Source organism: Aptenodytes patagonicus, chromosome 5, assembly GCF_965638725.1.
Source record: "Aptenodytes patagonicus chromosome 5, bAptPat1.pri.cur, whole genome shotgun sequence".
Lineage (NCBI taxonomy): Eukaryota > Metazoa > Chordata > Aves > Sphenisciformes > Spheniscidae > Aptenodytes > Aptenodytes patagonicus.
In genome coordinates this window covers 14,251,378-14,267,329 of record NC_134953.1, presented here as the reverse complement: position 1 = coordinate 14,267,329, position 15,952 = coordinate 14,251,378, and the positions used below count along the sequence as shown (strand labels likewise).

Below are 15,952 nucleotides of genomic sequence, written 5' to 3'. Positions count from 1 at the left end.
TATTCTGTGTCTGCATTATTCCAAAGTGTTAAAAGTGGCTGCTCCTTTGACAACACAAAGTCTACAGATAGCTTTGTCAGTTTCTAGTGTTCACCATTACATACAAGTATTTCTTAGTTGGAAATGGCTCGACAAAATAAAACTTCTGGTGGCAAAACCCTTTCACAGAATACCCACTCCATTTTTAATAAGCTGCACAACCAATACACCAAAACAAATGCTTAACACCACTGGCTTTGAAAGCTGTACACTCTGAAAATAGCCCTGATCTTACCACTGTTTAAAATTTAGATGATTTTTGCTTTAACAGGTTTGGGCACAATAATTCCACAGTTCCTGAGTTAATTACATTTGCCCAGACTGAAGAATGAAGCTGCAACTTAAAAAAAAGAAAACAAACAAGTAAATAAGACAATACCCCTTCCCAAATTTTAACCATCTTGCACATAAACATACCAAACAACCTTATTTGGTCCTCAATACTTTCAAATGGTTAATTTTGGAGGTAATATTTGCACCAAAGCATTTGGTTTGGATAGCAGTTTTGGGGCCTTAAGATTTAGCATTTCCCTCATCCCCCCCCTCAAAGTGCCTTTGTGGTATTTGTAAAAAAAGTTATGCCTCAAAATTTTTTTTTTAAAGTACCAACAGAAGTTATTACAAATGTTTATTGCATTGAGCTGACTCTTTTAAAGTATTAAATATGAATTCCCCTGCTTCTCAGTTTCATAGGTTTTAGTATTCTGTGTGAAAACAAAATCTTCCCACGACAAAAGCTAATACTGGCAAAAGGGTGAAGATTTCATCAGTTCATTACTCCACTGAGAGCTGTGTTGGTTTTCCATCTCATTTTCACATTTTCTATAGTGCTTTTCCACATAGAAGGGATGTGAAAACTCCTTTGTCATCAAGTGGTTTTCCACATTTTCAATTGACCTCAACATTACGACGATTAGCTTTTCAGTGCTGGGCTATGGTTCTTGTCCCCTTCTTTGTTGTCCTTCATCAGTGAGGCAAACACCTGGAAAAGTTAGTTATTTAATGAATATAAAAAAGCCAGTCTCAAAAAAAGATCAATGTTAACCACCACAATATTAGCATGGAGATTAATTTCTAGAATGAGACACTGGAAAGGAAGTGCCCATTGCTCAGAAGTCAGACATGCAGCGTAAAGTAGTCATGAAGAGAAGTGCCCCATATACTCGTGTGCTGACATGTCTGTTTTGATATATATATATATCTCATATATATCTCTCCAAGAAACTCACCTGTGCCCATTTTTTGTTACTATTCTGCATCTGAATAGCTGCAATACAACTAAAAAGCTTTTCTGATGTAATGTCTTCTGGAAGTTTTGTTAGAAACTGTGCTATATGAATAAAGTCCATCTGTAGGAGAATATCTTCATATAACCGAAGGATTCCTAAACCTGTCCTAAACAAAAATTCTTCTCCATCTCTACAGAAAACGTCCCAGACACGACAGGCCAGATCAAGTGGTAATGACTTGCTGTAGAGTGTAAAAATCCTACAATTGAGAAAAGGCACAGTTATAACTTTAACCTATTTCAGAAAGATGAAAATACAACCTCCTTTAAATCTCAGTTACGTTAGCTGAGAGCTAGCAGATGACAAATTATTTCGTATGTTCTTATTTTTTTCCATATTTCAAAGATCCTAAAGTCTCCAGTTTTTAAAGTCAGAATTCCTGCTCTGAAGCCCATCTCTCTTCATGCTACAGGAAATCCTCCATTTGAAAGCCATCTCCTTTAGCAAGCTCTGGCTAGAGAAGTTAAACATCTTTACACTCAAACAGGGTGTAATATACAAATAAGAACTTAACCCTTCCCATTCTTTAAGCCATACAGTTTAACAGCTCTGTTCATCTTTTGTTTTCTAAACCAAATCTAAAGCCACAAATCATCTCAATAGAAGGCTACATCCCACTAATGCACTAATGAGAATTCAATAACTACATTTCCGTGATACATTTTGAATTTCTATTCACATTAAAAATCGCCAAAAATCTAAAGACAGCTGCTGTTCTATTCTTACTGGGAAGAGCCCACTTGCATTTCTTATTGCAAAGTTTATTTTTAAAAAGCATTCGTTATACGTGGGCAGAGAGATCAGTCTGCTGTACATACCATATTATAGAACCGCTCCCATAAATTTGTAGTGGTTCCTTTGATACAAAGCACAGTGTTCTCTTTCCCCATTATTCCTGTTGGGACGTGGTTCAGGATCCTCAGAGCACTCCTTACCGTAGACTACCACAACCTCTTCTACTCTGCCTTTATAAGAGGAGACTACTCTCTATCTCAAGGCCATCTTTGGAACATGCAGGAATAACAATCTTCTTTTCTCACAGGTAATTGGAAGCAGAATATTCTAGTACTTTGTACAGCAGCACTATTTCTGCAACATATATACCTCTCTCCATCTGCCTAAACTCTCAGGACTGCAGCACACTCCTGACTCAATGCTGCTATTGTATAACCTCCTCCTGCTGAGAGTTACTGCTTACTGATAAGCTGCATCTTATAGCCCAAGTTCTTCATTCCCAAGTTCTCAGATGACATGATGTTTTTATATTATTTAATTCTACCCAATTCAATTTACTCTATTAGAAACTTCTAACCCATATAATAATCCTATATGAAGCACATTCTTATCTACACACACTTAAGAATAGACATTCTGTATTTGGCAGCACTGCACACACTTCAAGGATGCTTGCATTACTGCCTTCATTACAGGCACATAACACAGTTTGTTACTCTCTGCTTTAGAACATTCATTACTTCAAAATGTTCACTGTATTTCCAAGTTTATCCCTTCCCAAACCAGGTCCTAAATTTCATCCTCCTTCTGCTTTGCAGTCCATATTCCTATATTCATACTTTCTTCAGTAGCTGATTATGTTCATTTCATTGAGTCACTTACAATCAGTCATAAGACAACTACAGTGTAGTAGCCTCCTCTCCCCTACTTACATTACACATAGCTGACTCTTACCTGCAGCAACAAGCAAAGGAGACACACAGGAGCCCTGTGTGCTCCTTTTCTATCTGAATAGATGTCGCTCCTAGTCGCAGTTCATAAAATTTAAATCCTGTCAGAGGAACTGCAGTTGCACGAAACAGTTCGCCATTTCACAAGACCTAGGAAGCTGAGGTACACAAACACCTACTGAATGCTTTTTTTTAATGCTGTATTTCTATTGCTGAAAAACCTATAGCAAAATGGAACGCGTTCCAACAGTTGTAAGGTTAGGTTTGCTATGTTCTCTGAACTCACCAGTCTATCAAATATATGTCTGGAGTAAGACTGTATGATTTGAAATGAAGAAACAATTTGGGAAGATTTTCTTCAAAGAATACCTCAAAGGCTGCAAAGTATTTCAGCATCTGTAGAGACAGTAAAGCACCTCATAAGCAGTCATCAAAAGAATGTTTAGTTGTAAAATAACACAAACCCCACCAAGAACTGAGGACGTCAACATAGCCCAATGTGACTTCTTAGGATAAGTACAACGATTAAGTGTTTCTAGAGGAAAAATCAAAACAGTAGGATGTGTTCTATGGATTAGCATCTGGTATTCTCAGTTTTGTAACCACAGGTTAAAGTTCTCCATTATTCAATAGGACAAAAGGAAGTCATCAATTCATCAACTATGCTTCAAGTCAAAAGAATGTTATGGTTCAAAACTAGAAAACTCTGTGCATACCATGCTGTGATCCACACGGAAAAAGGCCAGCTGGCATGGCTTGTTTAGAAGGTTAGCAAAGGCAATGAAAGCATCTGCCTCTTCCAGATTGAGAATGAGCACAGCAGCAATGAAGGACATCCCTTGTACCTTCAAGTGGGAAAAGCATCGGGCAAATATAGGTGAGTAGGTTCAGTACATCTTATATCTTTGGAAATGCAAATATTTACAGTTTGCAATACATCAAATACCATTACATAACATTTCCAGATGAACAGAAACAATACGGATAAATAATTTTTATGCATGCAGGCAATTTGACTTCAGCAAGACAGAGTGTTTCTTCAGATGCCGGTTTTAGGTGCTTGATGGAAGTTCCGGGAGGTCTCATGATCACCAGTGCTTAGGACTTGGAATGCAAGAAAGTTAAAACCACACAGGCTGGACGCAGAGCTCGTAAGAGGCAAAATTTGGCCTTAAGTTCATTGTTAAGCTATGGGAAAAGCAGACATGGAGAAAAACCTCACATATGGGACAGTTTAGACCCAGACAGATATGTTGGAATTGAGACAAAATTCTGTTTCAGAACAGTCATTACTATCTTTCCACTTGCCAAACAGTATTTGTTCACATACATAAAGTTACTTTTAAGTGGTTAGCTACAATGCAAGTTTACATTTTTCCATGATTATTCTCTCAAAAACACTTTAGCTTGCAATAAAAGTGAAGACCATTATTCTTGTAGTTAACTGATGATCTGAATACTCATTATTATAAAAAAATACTGAATAGTCATTATATAATAAAAAATAATTTTACCAATTTCAACTGCAATGATGATTATTCTACTGTTTCTAGGCATTTATGCTGCCTGCTCGTTTAAAAAAATGCACTCAGTATTTTAACTAGGGGAAAAAAGTATTGATATGCACCAAAACCAGTCCTGCAGCTTTCCATTTTTGTGGGATAGATGGGTGTGGAAATAAGATTACATTAAATTTACTGCCATATTAACATTAAAAAAAAAAAAATCTACGATCAGCAATGTCCAGGCTAGCTGTGTTCCTAATGAAAAAGAGAAGACCTATCCATGAAAAATTGCTTACTTGCCTGTTAAAACTCCACCCTGGGAACAAGCAGTCTCAGAACCTGCAGAGTTTGTAATCTCACTTAAAGAGTATGGGAGGGTCTCCAAAAATGAGGTCACAGATGACAGAATTCAGGGCTAAAAACATTTGAACATGAAAAACCAACTAGATATTGATGCAGAGTCCCAAGCATGTCTGATTTAGAGAGGAAAAACACACCCTGTGCTAAATAATGCTTTGTTGCATGGATCAGACTTTAAACTCTTCAAGTTTTTTAGCCCAGAAGCGATTAGAGCTTGTGAAAGTTGTTCCTAGCTACCACCAGGAGCAAAGAAAGAAAAAGAAAAAAGCATCTATTTGTTATTTAACTGCTTCTGTAAGCTGACACCATTCAGAAAGATGTTAGGTTTAGTTGGTTTGTCTGCGGGGTTTTTGGCAGTTTTTTTATGGGTTTTGGTTGGTTGGGTTTTTTTGGGGGGTTTGTTGTTTGGGTTTTTTTTTTTTTTTTTTAACCACAGTAATGTTTGCTGCAAACAATCTTATCTTCACTGAACTCAGATGGAGCGATTAATCTTTGACAACAAGACACCAATAAGGAGTTTCTGGATTTTAGGATGTGCGGTAGTGAAGCAGAGAGTATCACTATGGAAATGGCAGCAGTGGGAGCAACACTAAGACAGAACAGGCCGAGTGCTTACTGGAAGTCCACTAGCATTTTGTTTTCTGTAGATACCGTGGGTCTGTCAGAACTATAATGCCTTGTGAACACATCCATTTAAAATTTTCCATGCAAGCCAGATAGCATACTCATCCTTGACATTCAGTACATTTTCAGCTATTTAATTATCTCCAAGAATTACCATCATTGTAACTGCTATGAAATGAGTAAGTGCCAAAGTTGAATTTTTTTTTTTTAAGTGCTAGTAGCATAAAGTTTAGATAACCTACTTATTTAATACACTCTAATACCTGACATCTTAAGCTTATTTGCCATGTTATAAACATTTTACAGCAAATACTTACATATCCCACATCCGGTCTGTAACATGTATATGCTCCTAAAACACTATGCAGGAGATCATGATAAGGACCACCCTAATACAAGGGGAGGGGGAAAAAGAAAAAGAAAGGTTTTTTCCAAAAATCACTGTATAAATACAGGAAGGTAACAAGCCAGTATTTTAAGATGCAAGTGAAGCCAGTGAATTATTGCTTTGTTCACATCCAGAATAATACCAGTTTTTATTCTAAGCATTACCATGTATGCTTTCGAGATGTTAAAGGAAAAGTAACAGACCCATAATCCCATGAAACAATTCAGTGGAAATCAGCACATGATGGAAAATGAGGATCTCTGGTACACATCCAGCGTTGATTTTTCCTTTTCAGAGACAGTGGATGTTTTAATTCTTAGTAACACAAGTTACTGTATTACAATAGTGCATGCATATATTATATCTATATAAAAAAATCATAAAGCCTGAAAATGTGTACTAAAACGCATCAAGATTTCTGTAGAAGCAGTGAGAATATTCTCATTTTCGCATGTAATTTCATAAATATTAATAGGAACCACATGAATTTTTTCCAGGAGAAAAAGCTTTACAGTCCATTGTTAAGTGTCCCTACCTTATTCTCATTTAAAAAAAAAAAAGAGAAATGACTATTTGCTGTTGTATGTAGAAAAGAACTAATTTTACTTTTGTTGCTTTATACAAACAACTTCTAAAAGCTATTCCATATTTAGACAGCTAAGTTTCTTTTTTAACTATTCAGAAGTTTAAAGTTGTCATAACTAAAGTTACAGAAATCTCACCTTCTGGAAAATATACAGGGATGGAAATGTGCGTGATATATCCAACTTAATTAGCTCCAGACTGGCCTCACGATCAGCAACAGATGCACCTGCATCTGCAAGCAAAACCAATACTTACTAAAACTGATAGATAAATTCTACAGACTTCAGAATAAAACTGCCATAGGCACATAAATACTTTCAGAATCTAAGGAAAAAAAGTTACTTAGTTCTAATTCTTGGAGTGCACTTCTACAGTGCTATACTTCCACAGCTAAAACTGTCCATTGGTACCCAGTATATGCCACCAATTCCAAAAAGTGAGGGAAACAATCAGTAATTACTACCTGTCTACTCATTCTTTTTCAAGTCATACACCTTTACACCATTCAGACTTAAAACCAACAGGTTACCTTTTACTTCTGTGTAACACTATCCAGGCCCAGACTGGCCCTGCATTCACTAGAATTTGAACTTTGCCCAGCCCAGTCCTCAAAACCCTGTTTTCTTTCTTATCTTCTGCTGTGACTTCAGTTACTGAGTCTATGTAAGAGCACAGAGTGAGAGCACTGCTCTTGATCTAAACGTGATCCAGTGGGATCTCACTTTTCAAATTTTTCATTCCTCATCAGCTCATTTGGTGGCTCATTTCAACCAGCAGCATTGAAATATACTCTGTACACTAGAAGAAAAAGATGAATGACATCGTTATCACAAGAAGCCAGCACTTCTTCACCTGCAAAGTCAAGCATATTACTTTTGAAGCCATGCTTTTCTCATGCCCCACTTTTACTGAAGGTAACTAAAATATACAGAGAAGTTTCCAGAACTGATCACACAGTTACGATCTGCAGAAGTTACATTACTTCTAAGCTCTCATTTGACTCAGTTTTTTTGCATCCTTAGGAGCGGCATTCCTCAAATGGCAAGAAAGAAGTCAGCATTCACTCAAGAACCTCCAGAAGAAATTCAGCTGGGTCTTGAGTTATCCCTATCCTGTCCTCTACGTAGGGACATGATGCAAATAGCAAGGAGAAAAATACACAACACGTGGGGAAAAGGCTCTTTCAGATGGCTTAAACCAGTCAAGAGCCATCTGGGAAGTGGAAGATCGCAGAATTCGATGAATAGGCTAAACAGAACCTGCTCTGCTGAAGCCTGGAAAGCAGCATTTTCTTCCAGTCCTCCTAAAACTTAAGACAGTTGCATTCAGGAGTGAGTGGGACTGCTGCAGGCTGTGTTAGGGGAATTTGGGAGAAAGGCAGCAATTATCACACAGAAAGAACATACACAATCTAAAATAAAAAGTTCAAGAACTGCTGCTTGATCCCTCCTTTCTCTTTCAAAAGGAACAGGTATTATATTGGTTAATTTCGGACCATTTCATTTGGGACAGTATCCATTTAGAGTATTCCCAAGGAAGATTATAATCTATGGTATAGAGCATAAGAAACTCTGGGTTTATACAAGAAATTCAGTTCAACTCCAAGAGGAGTCACTGGGGGTCTTTTGAACAGATCTGACAGATAACACATCTTTGATGAATCTCGTCTTCAGGACACGAAAAAGCTACTTTTCATGCTTTAACCTTTATCTGCCAAAATAAAGTGTTAAAGATGTTTGAACAGGAAAAACCTTCAAAACTACTCAAATATGTTAAATGAGGCTAAAATAATTGATCTTCCAGACTTTGCCACCAAAGATTAGTAATAAGCACAGTGGGCCGGCTTGCTTTTCAGAGATGAAAATCCTATTACTGTAAGTTCTCCCTTCTTGCTACATTTCCCAGAACATCTGACACAATCAAATTGGACCCTTCCCCCTCTCATTCCCATCCAGAACTACTACCTTTCCAAAATAAACCAATTACCTAGGCCTTCCCCCACACTCAGCCCACACCCCCACAACAACAAACAAACCACCACCCCACAAACCAAGGGGCACTGCAAATGTGTTTTCCAAGGATAAGCATATTTACAGTCATATTTACATATACAAGTTTCAGATGGGTCACAGAGGTAGCCTAAAGACAACAAATAATTTACAGTCAAAGCAGCCAATTAGTCAGGACGGGCAAGTGCAAACAAAAAAGTACTTCTTGCATTACAATGGCATTTTCTTTCCCAAAAAAGAGACCACCTCAAAAAAATAGTTATTTCATAGCAGCTGGTACTGACAGTATCACATAGACAGCATTTAAAAAAGTAACTGTTAACAGCACAAGGAATTAGTGTTTATAAAAAGGATGTCTCCACCATTAAAAACATCATTGATGCTATTTTTAACAGGGAGAATAACCACAGGAAAAAGCAATATGCCAGTGATAAAACTCCATTATACATACAAGTGTGCTAACATCCCCACTTAACAGATCAGGGAGGAAAGGCCATCTGGACAACCAAGGAAACCCAAGTGGGATGCAAAATGTATAATACGTTACATATATTCTTCACCTTTCAGTTCCACAATCAAAAAAAGAGAATAATTTTTTCTTTCCCAAAATTGTGGAAGAGATACCAACGTAAGAACCATCTAAGCAGAGCTAAGCAACAGCACATACTGTAATTTAGTTTCCCATTTCTTCTTTTTGTATTTCATCTAAAATTTTCATGAGAGCTTAGTCCTGGTATTTCAGGAATTTGGAGGAAAACCACATTCATTTGAAAGTGAACTAGCACATGCAATATTTTAATGCATCTTTTATTGATACAGTAAATACCATTAAGCCCCTCGCTCACTGACTTGTTACAAGAAAGCAAACATTTAAGTAGGGAATGACTCAGAGGACTTTTAACAAGTATTCCTAATGCTGCAGCTGAACTTGTGAGGCTTTCTGGGTTTGTAAAAGTGAATAGGAGGCTGTCTAGCATTCAGTAGATCTCACCTTCTATGTCATTCTCAGAACTTGTCTCACTGAAGCTTTTCCATCGTTCCTTAGCTCTCGACAAGAAGATTTCATAAAGTTCTGCAAGAAAACAAAACCAAACCAACAACAAAAAAGGAAGAGATAAGTAAGAGAAGCACCCATCCAAAACAAAAGCACACTAAGTATTCTTGGCTTTGGTTTTGTTGCTTGGTTTCATCTTAACCACTGGGGGCAGGGGGAGAATCTATTAGATGGTTACCACTAACCACTGGAGTACCACTATACACAGTTTTATAGTGTGCACTGCATTATGCTTTCTTCTGTGGTGAACATGCAAATTACAAGAGGGAAATCAAGCCTTAATTAATTCAGATTTTTATATTTGTGAATGGGTTAGAACGCTTCCCAGTTCATCAAAATCATTAGTTATGAAATAAAGCAATTCCCCTTTCCACCCCCTTAAGAAAACAAAGCTACAAATTCTCAATTTTAAACATAAAAATAATTTCTTTGGGGGGAGCGCAACCTTAACTCTTATAAGACTAAAATGTTTTCGTAAGCAGTTTTTGAACCTTGTTTCCATAATTTACCAGACTATGACATCTAATCGTGATAAACACCTGTTCCTAAGGTTGTGAAATGCAGTTCTTCAAAAAGCAAGTATACCCTGCTTTAGGTTTTTTTTTTTTAACAAAAGTTTAAATTTTTCTTTGAAAATAACCAACATAATTTTGCATTAAGATGTGATCTGTTAAGGCATACCAGGAGTGATATTTAATTCGTTTCCCACAGCTAGACTCCAAACCTTCCCACGTACGCTTGGGGGTAATCCCTGCCACCACAGCTCTCGAACTCTTCGGGTAGCACGCCTAGGATAGGGAAGCAGGGAAAAAAAACACCACCAAAAACAGAAGGCACATATTGCACATCCTGTTTTCTAAAATCATTGGGCAGCTTGCAAGCAAAATAACATACTATTTCACAAATCAATATTCAAGGATCTCTGCTTATGCTAAAGCCCCACTAAAAAACCCCAAAACATTAAGCTCCCAGAAAGCACATTTCATGTTGCTCTGTAATGACCTCTCACTAATATCTGGCAACAGAAACTGACTTCTTGACAAAACAGAAAGGAAAAGGAAAGTAAGGTACGTGGTTCCTCTGTTTCTAGAGGAGAAACAAGCCAGCCTTGCCTCATGTACACAACAGAACTTTACTTACATGCCTTCCCAGTTAGGTAGTATTTCATTGACCCAAATCACCATAGCACTAGCAATATTCTCTTCTTGCTTGAAACGCGCTCTCATTATTTTTTTCCTTTTATGTGCTTCTTTAATTTCTGTTAGGCATAACACGTTAATAATTCTGTATTAGTGTATATAAATTATTAGGTAAATAATTCAGCTATTATCTAATTATTTAGATGTCTGAAAGATCAAGGGTAAACTACAGTTGCACATGAGCTAGCTGGTACTATTTCTGTTGATTGTAGGTGTATTTCTCAGGAAATCTTTTAATTTAAGCTAAGTTACTCAAATACACAGGGATTTAGACAAGAAAAAATCTGGCTAGAAAACTCGTAGCACTTTTTCCTGCAGTACACAGAATGACTAAAAGGCAAGCACATCATTAGCGCTGTTTTTCCTGTAATGAGTTTCACACCATGTTCTACCTAAGCCTTACTTATTACTTAGACTAATCAGCAATAATTATAGATAAAATTATTATTCAAAAGTGCAACTCTACATCCATTTTAAAATTATTCAAATTTTACTGAAACTTCCACCTAGAAGGATTATGTATTTTCTTTTCTGGAAAGGACCTAAAGATCTGAGACAAAGCCACAATGCTGAACAAGAGAAGAGTATTCTGCCTTCTGTTAAAAAAAGGATCATTTGTAGATCCCTCTTATTAAAAAGGCTAAAAGAAGGACAGAGCAGTGCTTTCTTGACATCACTAAGAACCACTGTAAAATTGCAAGACATTTTCTATTTATGCATGCATTAGACACATCAACGGAGTAAACATGCCATCCCTGGTAAACTGATAGAGCTGACCAGCTTAAGTTTTTACTGAAGCTTTGTGTGTGTAACAATAGTTAATTTAATGAATTTAAATTATATAAATATATAATATATAAAAATATATTTATAGTCTAAATACATATTTTTATATTTTAAATATATAAAAATATATATTTAAATTAATTAGGGCACATATACTAAAACACTACACATGGCTGACCCTCCAAAGATGCAGTTAGAGAACATGGACCACAGAACACACCTTACAAGATGCACACCACAAGAGAAGAGTGAAATGAGTTGTCAGATGCCTTGGATTTCTTATTACATCTTTCAGAGTAAGCTGCCACAGATCCATAGAGGCTCAATCAGTTCAGAAGCTTGTATCTCTGACAACAGCCCAAGTAAAACATGCAGCACAGATTCTTAAAATAGCTTATTCCCTGAATACTAGGCACGAGACTACAGAAGTCCTTTCAACAACTATTCATAGATTGACACAGTACCAGATGCTACAGATATGTTTAATTTAAAAAACAGATCTAGTGGGAGTAGGAAGGTTCACACAGGTACAGCTGGTTGGAAAAACCCCAAAGTTTTCATCTGTCTTCACATTGGAATTGATCTCAAATTCCTGAAAAAACAGATCTTTAAGCAGTCAGCTTTATTATACTTTGGCTCTCAGTGGCAACTGCAGCAAAACAGCTTGAAAAAAAAAGAGTCTGAGTACCCAGAAAGTTTCTAGCTGATCACATTATACAAGCAGTTTAAAAGAAGTCATCAAGTTCCTACTTAAAAATTAAAGAAAATGTTAAACTGACTTCTGAACCTAGTTATGTTCACTGTGGTGGAATAAGAAAATGATTTGATAGTTGAGTTCTGTTTTAAACTGTGTGCACGTATGTACCAGAGAATAACCTAGATGTTAAACAAGGTTGTTCTTTACTGTACCTACTAGCCTACAAGCCAGAAATTATTTTTGCCACATAGTTAAAAAGAATTATAGTGATTATTGGCAGTTAACACACCTCGTTTTTTTGCCTCTGCCACCATCTCATCATATTCTTGTCGGTGACGTAAAGCCTCCTCCACTGACTTGGCAGGAAGATTTCTGAAAACAAGTTGTTCCTGAATTCAATACACACAAATGACATTCTGAACCATTTCAAAACAGGTTTTAATTTGGCTTCTCTCTAAGGTGAGCTTTGGGGTTGTCACACTACCAGTGTTTCAGTAACAGCAGTAGAGAGCTACCAGATGCTTACTGCTTCTGTTTATTAGTTCTCCTATAGCTTCCCCCAAAGCAGGGTTATTAGATTTGTTGAACACCTGGAATGATGCTCAAATGAAGTCTGCATGAAGTGACAAAAGGGAAATACTGATATTCCATACAGTTTAGTCCAATGCATTTCTGCACACGCATATTTTAATCATTAAATATACCTGCATGTCGATGCTCCATTTGTTCATATGAAATCTATGATGATGCATTTTCAATAAAAGGTAAAGGTTTTTATTCATTATAGTTAGCACTTTAAAACTCCCACAAAAGATAGGTTTACCAAAGGATGAAAGGGTAGATCCCCATTTATGTCAGAGCTAAAGCTAAGGAAGCTTGCTGCAGTGCTACAAGTTCACCAGCTTAAAACGTGTTTGTTTTTCGGCTGCATAGTGATCCCCTAATTGCCAAACACACACTTCCTTTTGACCAAGCAAACTCATTCCAAAACAAATCAGAACACAATGTTTGTCTCAGTCTCTTACCCAATCTCCAGTCTACTTTGGTTCAAAATAAACAGAAGACAGTTTTGTCATTTTAATACTAGAAAGGTTTTCCATCTCCTCTTATACAAGCAGAAAAGATCACTTTATTAATATTTCCAATGAAAGTGAGAGCAGAATATATTTTTCAAGGATGAGATTGTGGCAACACATTACTTGGGATGGCACTCCCATTTGAAACAAGTGGAAGTGTCATTTGTAAAAGCATCCTTATGTTAGTTTGTGAAATCGTGATATTTTGAAAGTACAGAAAAGCATCAGCAAACCTGTTACTGCATATCTTACTCTCCACCACACAGTAAAAGAAATAATGCATTTACACAAAAATAGTCATAGCAATCCATACCTCCATTCAGGGTATTTCTGTCTGAGCACTGAATGAGCTTATGTACCACTAGAGAGAATATCGAAGGAAACACTATATGTTATATTTTCCATTTCCTAAGTGGAACTGATTAGAGCAAACATTTAACACAGTGCCATCACAAGCTTTCTCAAAGTGCAATTTGAAAAGCTTTGCTCCATTTGCTTTCCTCACAGCATGTGTTCCTAGCCAGCAGGTCCTCCTCCTTCCTTCAAATTGCTGAAGACTGTATAGTGAAAAAACTAACCAATTTATTACCCATTTTTCATTACTGTTCTTATTTGTACTTAATGCAGTTTTTGTTGCATCTTCATCTGCTGTTGCCTTGCCTTCAGCTGTAGTTTTAAGGAGTCATGAAAACATAACTGGAACAAGGGCAAGGAACAGTATCAGTGAATACTATCATCTCGGTACCAACAAAGCATTTAACTGTAGTTGCCAGATACAAAATGAGCATTCAGCATTTGTGACAGGAAAGTATTTCTTGCATTTCAAAGGCAATTGTTCCCACTCCTGCTGTTACCTACCTAATACTTTTTCTTTTTAAAAAAAAAAACCCAACCCTTCTGGTAAGCCAAATCCAGGTTTACTGAAGTTAACAACTGCCACTGTTAAGTCTTTCCAACTAGTCTAGGAAATTAAGTTTCCAGAATGGGGGAGGGATAAGGGAGTGCACACTGAGATGGCAGGGAAAAAAAAAAAAAAATCCATAAGAGTCTCCAGGAATTTTCCTGATTAGGGATGCCCACAACACTTTCAGACAACTGTGATATACAGTAGATAACAGACCGGTGGCCCCATTACAGCAAGAAAGAATTCCTCATATAGACTATAATATACTTAAAAGTTCTTTTGAGGTATTTGTTAGGCTATTATCTGGGATGATATAATCCAGTGATACTTTTGTGTAAGACTTGTGAAGTTTAGCTCATCAGAAGCACATCTAACAAATTCAGTCATCATCAGTTCCACAGCAGAATCATACTTACGCTGGTCGATCCTCCAGAATCAAAGCAGTAGTTGAAAGTGGTTCAAATTCAATATTTTTACGTCTTGCTGATGGGGGTGGAGGTTTATACATTCTTCCTGTCCGTGCTTCATATTCCTAAACAACATTATTGATAAAAGTTAAATTTCAACTTTCAGCCTCACTTCTAATATTACTTGTTTAACACTTATTAAATAATGTTAAAATATATAATAATAAATAATTTACGACAGCAAGGAGCTAACATTACAAGTTGAAATTGTTTATAGCAAGACAGTGCAGCTTTCCAGGACTGCTAAGTAAAGATGAATGAGGAAGCAGTTTCTTGTATCAACTTAATCTTTGATCTCTTCTAGTTCAATATTACTACTGAGTATCCAAGGATCAGTTACAGGTAGGAAATCTGCATAATCTCCCCAAACTAATTAGTGCGCAAGTATATTTAAGTAATCTGTGAAGCTGACAAAAAAACCCAACAGAAACCACTAATCAAGAACGTGTGTCTTCCCATTTCTTTCCTTTTGATTCTAGCCACCCTTAAAGATCCGGTGCCCCTCACGTTCCTGAAGCCTTTAGCAAGACCATCAAACCCACATTTATCCAGAACTACCTACACTATACTGAGTGACAACATAACAATATTTATCATTACAAGTCTGTTTCACATCACTTCTTTCTCAGAGGTTAAAACATGCAATCTACTTAGAAATATTTAAGAGCCTTTAATACACAGAAGATTCTGAGGAAGAAAGAATCCAATTCCTTTTTCCATAGAGCAACTCAACAAAACAGAAATACGAGACAGTCTTTAGGAAGAAGGCTAGACAGAGCCAGATGAAAACCTCAGATCTCACGTTCCCTCTTTTTTAGTCTCTGTAAATAAAAATTTACTGCCAAGTTCCTGGGAAACCCATTCTTACAATCCAGCAACTCTTAAAAGGTTATCTGTGAGAAGACTTCCAACTTACTCCCAAACCAAGTTAGCTTGTGGGTTCATAATCTCCTTAGGCATGAAGGCTAAATACTAGTTTCTCTGCAAGTCTTCCGCATGCTGGAATTCAAAAATACAGTACTAAGAGCTGAAAAAATCATTTTTTAAAGAGAACAAATTGCAGGTACTTCAGTAATGTACTTTCACAGATCACACAGGGCTGTGCTTAAGCACAGCCAAGTGAGCTCTAACTTGTACAAGCTTTTTTATCTGAAGACAGTTTGTTCTTGTACAGCTGTTACTGTGTTACATACACAGTTGATGTCCATAAAGTTAAATGGGAAAAGACCTCTTACAAACATGACAATGCAGCCTCAGATTTCCAGAGGACAAAGTGTTTGCCCAA

The 15,952-nt window shown here is 36.8% G+C and overlaps 1 protein-coding gene across 1 annotated transcript in view; it reads right to left on the bottom strand.

Annotated features, from left to right (window-relative positions):
• Window positions 1-761: 761 nt before the first annotated feature.
• The window catches only part of TBC1D12 (TBC1 domain family member 12), a 46,678-nt gene continuing 31,487 nt past the window's right edge, over window positions 762-15,952 (bottom strand). Inside the window, 11 exon segments of the mRNA XM_076338752.1 lie at window positions 762-1,021; window positions 1,269-1,527; window positions 3,300-3,409; window positions 3,730-3,858; window positions 5,820-5,891; window positions 6,613-6,707; window positions 9,476-9,556; window positions 10,220-10,326; window positions 10,679-10,796; window positions 12,510-12,592; window positions 14,617-14,732. Coding sequence (XP_076194867.1) covers window positions 953-1,021; window positions 1,269-1,527; window positions 3,300-3,409; window positions 3,730-3,858; window positions 5,820-5,891; window positions 6,613-6,707; window positions 9,476-9,556; window positions 10,220-10,326; window positions 10,679-10,796; window positions 12,510-12,592; window positions 14,617-14,732 — 1,239 coding nt within the window. The 3' untranslated portion in view covers window positions 762-952.